Below are 10,003 nucleotides of genomic sequence, written 5' to 3'. Positions count from 1 at the left end.
TGGGTGCGAATTATATAATTTTAGACAATAATCATTCCTTCGATAAAAATATTATGCAGCACTTTTCGATTTACCTTCGTGTAGGTACTTATTCTATTTTTATTTATTCTGTATTAAGCTTTTTATTTAGTCCCAAGTCTGGGGTCATCATCATTCGTTTGCTTTACATGTGTAAGACAAAACAATAAAACAATAGAAAGAGTACATATAGCCAGGAATTATAGCTCTTGTGAACACTGCCACCATTTTGTTTCAAATCACTATTATTTTGACCATTCTAGATATACTTAAATCTGTCTGCTATGTTCTGTTATGCTTTTAAAGCTCAACCACGGGATCAATTTTAATAAAAAATTTGATACCTGTGCACGTCCCAATAAAAAAATGGCAATATAGAATAATCGGGCGAGGAGCTGCGGGTCGAAAACTTATTGCCTATGGATATCTAAACCACAGACGAAAGAATCTCTACGGCTACAGAGGCGACCTTTCAAAGCTCTGTGAATCTTGATGTCCAATATGCTCAGATATGTACATACCTTGAAATGACAGACATCTCGCAATTTACGGAAATTGTATGACACGATTCCAGTGTAGGGTGGCAATATGTCGCAATGACGTCACGAATGTATGCGTCTGGGGTGGCCACGATTCCTGTAGGGTTGAACACGTGGTGTGGCTTCGGTGCCCTTTAATTTTGTCACGCTGTGACGTCTGATGATAAATAGTCATATTTTGAGATGTATGGTATAGGTTTGGACAATTGGGCAGGTTATTTCTGGTGTCTAGATGAGCACGTTAATCGGTGACGTAGACATTCATGAGGCGGGACTATTTTACTATTTTTGTATCACGAGGTCCTCCTCACGTCTTTTTACATGGCCACACCGACGTAAGCTGTGTTTCCTGTCATTTTCTTCGCGATCGGTAAACAGCTCTGATTGCGATAATAGATCATAGCCTAGTTACTTACTATTTGTTCGTAAAAAGTTCGTCATTATTTACAAATGGCTCAAATTCCCCATCGTTATCACGAGTGTGATAACGGCTATCTGTTTATCAGTACTTCAGATCTCCACCCAATTGATTTCTGTCTAATCGCCCCGTGTGACCGCCTCATATGCTGTGAAACATAGAGAATCAGACTTCTTTTAGTGGAGTGCGCTTCAAGCCTACATACATACATTATCACGTATATCTCCCTTACAGAATAGACAGAGCCAGCAGTTTTGAAAAGGTTGAAAGGCCATATTCAGCTGTATGGCTTAATGATGGAATTGAGATTCAAATAGTGACAGGTTGCTAGCCCATTGCCTGCAAGATGAATCCCAAGGTTATTACCCTTTCCCTTTGTCGCCTTTTACGACACCAATGGGAAAGATATAGAGTAGTCCTAAAGTGCCTAGAACTACGTGGCATAGTAGGCGTAGGCTTGAGAAAAACTATCTTGTGGCTTTATCATTAACGGGGGAGACAGTGCCACCAATCACAACCTCGAAGTCTCAATTTAAGTGTAACTATGTATGAATATCAATTCTATCAAAACCAAGTCAGTAAATTTGCTTGAAGTTCGGAGATCTCAATATTGTTGTGTTTTTAAAGAAACCATGATTTTATTACGGTTTACAATCGATTGGAGACTTATAAATCTTTCTTGTCTGTATATCTGTCCGTCCGCCCATTATGCGGTGACAAAAATAAACCCGTTGAATGCCGATAATTTATCAGTGGTTCGGGATTTCTTAATTCGGGAAATACTTAATTTAAACCACGACGAAAAGTAGGTACCATAATATACATTCTTACATACATACTTAGAATCACGTCTTTATCCCTTGCTGGGTAGCTAAGCCAACAATAATGAAAAGACTGAAATGCCCCTTTCAGCTGTATTGCTTAAGATAGAATTGAGATTCGAAAAGTGACAGGTTGCTAGCCCGTCGCCTTAAAAGAATCCCAAGTTTGTAAGCCTATCCCTTTGTCGCCTTTTACGACATCCATGGGAAAGAGACGGAGTGGTCCTATTCTTTTTTGTATTGGTGCCGGGAACCACACGGGCTTTTTGAACTTCTAAAATGAATTTATGGGAAGTCGTAAATTTTTTATAATAATTGAAAATAAATAAATTTTCATTGTATAAATTTTTTTGATCTAAAAATATATATTATTACTCCAAAAGGTTGACCATTTAACTTTATCGCAACAGAATGATGACCAATAACGAAAACCCAATACCAAACATTTATACTCTCCGAAATCTTCGTAATGTCGATTATCATACAATAACAACAAAAAGCAACTGTAAAACTCTCAAGTCGTCCTCGGATCACCAAATATAACTTTGGCATTACAATAAAAGGGTGTCTAAGATGCTTCAGAAGGTAATGTCTGGTAGAAATCGACATTTGGATAGCTCTTGAGAAGTAATTTCCGACACCTTGTAAACAAATTGTGAAGATAACTTTCAGTGAACAGACCTGCGAATAGATCAGAGCCGGCAAAATTGTTTAATTTGAAATCAAATCAAAGTTTAAAAAAAAAGACAAACAGGAAAGGCAATATTTTTACAAACAATTTACCTACGAAATACTAACTGTTAACTGCAGTTCCGCCCGCGTTAAAGTTCTCGTTATTACGATCCTGTGGAAATTTTTGGAGATAAAAAAAAGACCTAGCTCTGTTACACCTAAAGGTCTGTTCTATCTGGTCTATAAAGGCCTCTGTAATAAATTTCGCAATATAGGTAAAGTAGTTTTAGAGTTCCATTTGTTATAAACAAAATACAAAAGTCTTTATACACAACAATAAGTTCTACTACCTAAATAAAACCTGTGTTCTTTACAGGAAACGGCATTTTCTTAATGTTTATAACTACGTCTGTAACAATTTGCTTAATTTATTACATAATTTCACAATACGAATGTAGAGAAGTACCTACATACTAAAATCATATTTAATTTTAATTTTTGTTAAAAATTCACCTTTTCGCACGAATATGTACGTAAATAAGCGACCATGTAAAACATCTTGAAATGTATATTAAAATAACTGTCTAGTAGAAAGTAAGGAAATAACTCCTATTTTCTTGCGCCACCTTCCTTGGAATGCTATAAGTACTAACAGTCTACAGAGGCACTTCTGTGAAATGCTCAGCTCTTTTCGAGATCTCTCGAATTTTCCACATTCACAGTCAAGCGGTTCTGCAGAAATAAATGTTAACGTATTTTCAATTCACATTTCTTAGCGAATTAGTACTTAGATATAGGTTAAAAAGAAATAATTTTAAAAACTACCTACCAACCTTTAAACTGATTCAATTATAACTGAGCTTAAAAAATTCTTCATTCATTCATTCATATAGTCACGTCTATATCCCTATGCAGGGTAGACAGAGCTAACAGTGTTGAAGGCTTTATGAAAGAATTGAAATTAAAATAGTGACAAATTGCTAGCCCATCGCCTAAAATAAGAATCCCAAGTTTAATTTCTTTAAAAATTTTTTGGAAACTTCAAAATTAAGCTTCTGGTAAGTATAGTTTTGTTTAATTCTTTAGTCATCCGATCCTTCTTCCTTCTGATCCCACTAAAATCGACTAGACGGATTTTGGTGGAATTTTGAGCACGGGTAGAACATAACCTGGAATGACATAATAATTACATAAGACGTATGTATTTTTATCCCGAAATTTCACGGGTGTGCATATTATTTAATCTCAATATATAAAACGTGTCCGGTTGCGTCCCCTGACTAACGAGAAGCACTGGGTCTACCTACATATGACCACGACGAGTTAGAGTCAGTTATCAATAAACCAAAACAATATGAGTGTTAACAACCTTTTGTTTTGTTTTTTAGGAATAGGAGGTAATTTTTCTCTGTAGCTGACTACAAATTTTGTAAGAAAAATATTTACAAATCTACAGTACTAAGCTAGAAATACTGGCTCAAAGAGCCACCCCGTAGTTCATAGATCGAATGCACACGTCAGTACTTACGAGCTCAGAAAGCAATAAATCTTTGCCTCTGGCTTCGTCCGCCGGTCTGTTAGCATGTGCTCTTTAAACACCGAAACATTCAGTTTTCTATCAAGTCACGTGACTGACACGCGACCCACACCCCCAACCAAAATCTTAGTTTCAACCTTAAAAATAAGTAGTAAGGGTGGATATTGCAAAGTTTAGTTGATTAATAAGCCGAATATTTGCCGAATGCCCTTTGTTTGAAGCTGACGAGTCAATATGGTTCTAAGTCTCAATTTGATGGCAAGCAGGATTATTGCAGGTTGTGAGCATTATATCGTGTGAATGTTTTTTAATTGTCCCCAAACGGTCCCGGATTTCCCAAATCTGAAAATATTCATTCATACCAATACAATAAATTTTAAAGTTATGTGTTATGCTTTCAGAGCTAAACCAAGAAAATCGGTGAAAAGGCTTGATTATTTTCTTTGTCGTTTGCCCTCTTTTGATTAATTTTTATGAATATTTAAAGACGGAGTTATATATCAATCCAAATTGTTATCGGCCAGAAACAGGCCTTCATATTTAAAGCTGAGACTACCTATGTATCTATATAGTATGGATAAATACAAACACTTCTCTTTTTTATGAGCTTTCGTCTTTGTTTTCCTTTAATGCTGGCACCAAAGATAAAACCATAGAAAGAAACAAAATTAAATACCTTACGTCAATCATTGTTACATTTCACTTTTTTAGAGTTTTTTTTATCACCAACAATGTAATTTTTAAGTGAAAAATTTAATATAACAAAAAAAAATGGTCCCTGCCTTCGTAATAAACTAAAGACGTTTCTTTAGATCTACGAAGAAACAAAATTTGCAAGTAAACATGGCAAGGTAATGACTGCTTTTCATCTTTACTTAGTTAGAAACTTAACTAGCACAATCAGCTTACCTACATACAAGATACTGGACAATACACATCCTATTTCAGAACTTCATCGACAAGCCCGTCGAATACCAACTACTCCTGGTATAATACCATGAATACACTCTACTTCCCACAGCCATACTTTCAAACTAGTGCAATCGGTGTTATTTCTAATGAAAAGAATTACGATTTTGGTCTACTTGCAGTTGCTGCACACGTAGAGTTTGCCAGTATTCTGCCTTGTTATTAACACGCGATGGAAGCTCCCTTTGAGACGCAATTGTAAAAAAAAAGTAATTTGGTTTTTTTCACGACATGCCGTGTCTCGTGGTTCCTGGCACTTAAGAACAGAACTCCATATCTTGCCCATGGATGTCGACAGAAACTATTAAGGGAAATGCTAATAAACTCGGGATTCTTCTTGTAGACGATGGGCTAGCAACCTGTCACTATTTGAATTTTAATTCTATCATTAAAGCTTGCTTCTTCTTCTCAGTTGCTGCACATGTAGTGGCGCAGCCGGCGGCGCCCCAAGCGCTAGCTTGCCCTTGATCTGCCTCGTACCCCGGGATGGAGCGACCCCTGGAAAAGCGGGCACAGGAAAGCCCCGGCCCGCTTCGGCTGCCACGTCATCCCGAGGAGGCTTCCAATTTCTCGATGAAGACTATATTAAGAAGAACTTTAAATTGGCACCCAGGCCGCTATATTTGGACCCTTTCAGGTGATTCTGGTTTTAGGTTTTAGATTAGTTGTTTATAGAATTAGTACCTACGTTGCCGAGCAGTTTCCAGAAAAGGTGACAAGAACATTTTGCCTACTTGTGGCCGTCTTGCAAGATGAAGTCCAAAATTTTCCATTGCGGCGTCAGATGGACAACCGACCGACGAAAATATTCGCCAAATTTTCAGTTTTATGCCCTTTGTGGTGAACCTCTGTTGTCGTTGAAACAAATAGCAGAATTCAACCAAGAGTACGCTTTGCTGAAAAAAACCTTTACCGCAATTTTACGGGCATTTTACGACGTTTTTATTTGTCGCTTATACTTATGTAGTTTTTGTGTACTTTAGGCGACCCCTCATCACGTTCCCCATGACCCAAGAGGATGCGCAGAATTTCAACCTGGCCAGAAAATACAAAATTAACCAGCAAATTTTGGACGGAACCCTTGACCCAAGTGAAGCAATATCGGCACCTAGTGTTTTCGTGAGTTTCTTTGTGGCCCAATCTATTTAAAGCTTACTAGTATTTTTTCCTGGCGGTATTTTATACAGGTATAGTACTCGTATAAATATGATAAACATAATTAAATATAAAATTAATTTTGACATCTAATAAAACAGGAATACTTAGGTCGTATAATCTAAGGTTTATCTACATACATTTAACCCTAACAGCTTTACCCGGCGAATTTTATTTGGCGATAAATGATTGCATTGGATATGAATGACAATACAAAATTGCAAATGACAGAATTCCATGCCTATCAAATTTTATAAAAATTGTTTCAGTAGACACAAACAGACTCCATTATCTATATATAATTGAAACGCAAAGATGACCAATTGACTGACTGATCTATCAAAACACAGCTCTAACTTCTGGACAGATCGAGCTAACATAATTATGGCATGCTAAGGATTTTCCGAAATTCCAGTGGGAACGCAAGCAAGATTATTCGTTTTTTATTAAACTCAAATCCTTTAATCCATTTGTAATACAGAGATGTCCCATTCCACTCTTCATGGAAACTACACCGCACATGTCGCTATATAATAAGTAAGTACTTATATATTGCTTTCAGCCATATGCCAAATCAGAGGCAGAGAAGAAGAAAGAATCAGACGAGAACGAGGAAATCATTTACATTCTCCAGCTCCCAGACTGGGAGTTCCAGTGTCCAGTTCACAACACGACTGTGAAGACCCCAAGGTAAAAATCAGTCACCAGTACTTAGCCAGTACTACGTATACATTTTTCAAGTGAAATTGAATTTTGAAGCGTGATTGTCGAACATTGCAGGTAGAACAAAAAGCACAGATTCAAATCAAACCACAGACAATCACTTTGAGTTATTTGAGTACCTATTTATAATTGCTTACAGTGAAAAAAAACATCGTGAGGAAAATATCACATTAAGACCATTAAGTTTGTATAATATTGGTTAGGTTCTTCTGCAAAGGTTACGGAAGTCAGACGGAAATCGCTTCCTAAAACCTAACTTCCCAAAACATGATCGTGAATTGACGCAACCCAACCGGAAATAACGCCAGGAGAACGAGATTAATCGGGACGTTTTGCCAGCATTTTATCTGGAGAAAAAACGCAATCGGACTTACACTAGGATGTGATTGTTGTCACTTTCGATAAATCTAAAAGCAGACGTGATGTAGTAAGCATGGTGATAAGTATGATATGATACACTTCTTATTCAACAACATTTTTTTACAGATTCATCTGGCATTCTTGCAAGAAACCGACACAGGAGAAGAGAGGCGGACCAAAACCAGGCGGGGGACCAACAAACAAGCCGAAACCTTGGTTACTGAGCCGGCACACAGATTTTGACTTACTATCTCAATGGTAGCATAACTAACTTCCTTGTAGGGAAATCCCCTACAAGCAACAACATACTTATACCGTGGTTGACGGGGTTGGCGCCTACGTCCATGTGGAGGCTAACCGACTTTTTTTATCGAGGAAGATTCCTTCACAAAACTTTTTTATAGCAACTAATTTATTAATTTGTGTACATCTAGTGTTATGTGAAACATAAACCTTATAAATTCTTTGCAATGTTGTATAAATTAAAAGGTGATAAAATAAACAACATATTTTAAGATTTTGTTTTACTTATGTTAGGCAAAATCATGTTTGGGTGATCCAGACTATTTGGGCTCATCGAACAACTAGCGCCATCTAGGAGTGATGAGAGTAAAAAACTAGCGCCATCTCGATTTAACCATTGGAATTATTTTGAGTGATGAGACTTGCTCCTGAGACTCTAAAACCATAGTGCCAAAAACCCAAAGATGTGTTGTGGTTGAATGGTTCTTTTCAATGTTATTACATGGTAAAACCTCACGATGGAACACTAGGCACCCTAAGAGCTGCTGCGCATAGTTCCAAGCTCTTTGTTTTTAATACCTGCCTATCAAAATTACGTGTACCTACCTAAAAATCTTAACAGTTTGCTTAGAAATATACCTACTTATTAGCACCCCTCATATAAGTAGGTAGACCATAGAATTTGACCCATCCGGGATACGCAGAAGCAATTTTTCATACATAAATTTACACGGGGTAGAATTTTGCATAACTTATGTGGCGGGCTGCTAATAATTTAGCCTTATCTTTCAGTAGGTATTAAATTTTTAGTAGAATTTTAGACGTAATTTTTTTTCCAAATTTTCATCCTACTTTTTTCCAAAACAATAAAAGTAACAAATAGAACCAACTTGAATGAGATAAATTACCTCTTTATAGCAAAATCAGATTTTTTCTGTTTCTTCAAACCGTCAAACATAAAATTATCTCTGGAATATTTCAAAATTCTCGTTTCATGTAAATTTTTGTCGAAAACAACATAAATATTTTTATTCGAAATTAAATTTTCATTTTATAATTAGAAATAAATAATAACTATGGCTGAAAAGGAACTTATATCTAAACTCGCTAATGTGTAAGTAAATATTGAGATTAAACTTCTTTCTAGAAAATATACATAAATTACATTAGATACTAGTTGTACATTGCTAGTTTCATGCATAAAGTATTATTAAATATGTTTAACTCTTCTGTTATTGACTTCAGACTTACAATCAGACAACTTACAGCCTTCAGATTCTGGAAATTAAGGTTTAGCATGTAGGTTACTTAATGTAGACCACATTAAGTAACCTACATGCTAAACCGAGGTGCACTTACAGAGGACTTCCCGAAATTCCCGCGGGAAAGGAAATTACCGGCACGTTTTGTTTTATATTGGTAGATCCGCTGGGGAACGCTTGTCTTATCGTTACGCTTTAATATACTTCTTGCAATTGTTATGTTATTATACCAAATTACTACTGCTATTTTGGGGACCTAAACGTAGGTACAAATTTGTAGAAAATATTGTTCATAATTAAATATTATATTTATTGTAGACCACTAGCAAAGCCAGGGTTTGACGCTTTAGGAATGTCAGCACCGGTTTTGGTACAAATGAATCCCGACGGAAAGTGGGAAAACAGTAAACCAGAAAATTTGGATGAGGAGCGGCTTAGAGCCGTAGTACAGCATCTGACTAATTCTAAAGCTTTGTCTGCTGCTCAGAGTTACTGTGTTCAATGTGCTGCAGAAAGTCAGGTATAAACTCATATTTTGGAGGATAAAGAACATATTTATCCAGAAAAAGTAACCTTTTAGTATGTTTGTTGTAGTTTTGTCTGTCTTTGTGCCAAATATCATCAAAATCGATCCTGTAGTTATGAGTACATTTGTTACAAACCAAAATACAAATTCTTTCCCTGTACGTACCTAGAGTAATAAAATTTTTGGCTTAATACTCAGTCCTTACAATATAGGTAAGGCGCAGCTCCGCTCGCGTGTAAAGCTTCGACCTTTTGTCCTTCTCCGTTTTCCACACTGGAGATTTGTTTAGTGGTTTTAACTAACGGAAAAGACGAACAAACAAACACCCTTCCACGTTTTAATTGTATGAAATTATTTCTACAAATATAGATAAAAATATTTTTAGAAAACTGGCGGTAAATCAAATTATGTTCCTGTCATTATGATGCCTATTTACCCAGCTGACCAATGTCCTTTTGATATGGAATGCGAGATGCAAAAAATAAAGGAGACTGAAACAAAGAAACCTAAGAAAAACAAAAAAGACGAAAAATCACAAGAAGATGAAAAACAAACGGAATCAAAGAAGAAACCAAAGAAGCGCGGTTTTGTCATGCAAAGGCTTACGGATTTTGATTTATTGTCGCAATGGTAAATATACAAAAGTACTTAGTACCTATGTAATTCGTTTTGTGATTCCATTGGTAAAGAATATAATGTTTCAAATTTAATAAGTATTTGACAATTTTTATGCAAAATGTTTTTTATTCATGGTTGGACT

General features: G+C 36.1%; 2 protein-coding genes across 2 annotated transcripts; both read left to right on the top strand.

Moving 5' to 3' along the window:
• The first annotated feature begins 4,783 nt into the window (after positions 1-4,783).
• On the top strand, positions 4,784-7,546 carry LOC106130551 (uncharacterized). Its single transcript, XM_013329405.2, has 5 exons — positions 4,784-4,856; positions 5,387-5,611; positions 5,958-6,093; positions 6,692-6,819; positions 7,339-7,546. Exons 1-5 carry the CDS (start codon positions 4,849-4,851, stop codon positions 7,472-7,474), a joined length of 633 nt encoding a protein of 210 aa, XP_013184859.1. The 5' UTR covers positions 4,784-4,848; the 3' UTR covers positions 7,475-7,546.
• Positions 7,547-8,433: 887 nt separating this feature from the next.
• LOC106130552 (uncharacterized) lies at positions 8,434-9,877 on the top strand. The gene is made up of 3 exons (XM_013329406.2): positions 8,434-8,569; positions 9,036-9,237; positions 9,629-9,877. The coding sequence occupies exons 1-3, from the start codon at positions 8,532-8,534 to the stop codon at positions 9,875-9,877; spliced, it is 489 nt and encodes a 162-aa protein (XP_013184860.1). The 5' UTR covers positions 8,434-8,531.
• The last annotated feature ends 126 nt before the right edge of the window (positions 9,878-10,003 follow it).

This window comes from Amyelois transitella, chromosome Z (genome assembly GCF_032362555.1).
Source record: "Amyelois transitella isolate CPQ chromosome Z, ilAmyTran1.1, whole genome shotgun sequence".
Taxonomy (NCBI): Eukaryota; Metazoa; Arthropoda; class Insecta; order Lepidoptera; family Pyralidae; genus Amyelois; species Amyelois transitella.
The sequence above is the reverse complement of the archived record's forward strand: the minus strand, read 5'-3'. Positions and strand labels throughout refer to the sequence as shown.

Coding starts and splice junctions, on each gene's coding strand:
- LOC106130551 (XM_013329405.2), top strand. Junction 5,612..5,957: donor CTATATTTGGACCCTTTCAG/GTGATTCTGGTT, acceptor TGTGTACTTTAG/GCGACCCCTCATCACGTTCC. Junction 6,820..7,338: donor ACGACTGTGAAGACCCCAAG/GTAAAAATCAGT, acceptor ATTTTTTTACAG/ATTCATCTGGCATTCTTGCA.
- LOC106130552 (XM_013329406.2), top strand. CDS start 8,532: ATGGCTGAAAAGGAACTTATATCTAAACTCGCTAATGT. Junction 8,570..9,035: donor ATATCTAAACTCGCTAATGT/GTAAGTAAATAT, acceptor TATTTATTGTAG/ACCACTAGCAAAGCCAGGGT. Junction 9,238..9,628: donor AATGTGCTGCAGAAAGTCAG/GTATAAACTCAT, acceptor AAATATTTTTAG/AAAACTGGCGGTAAATCAAA.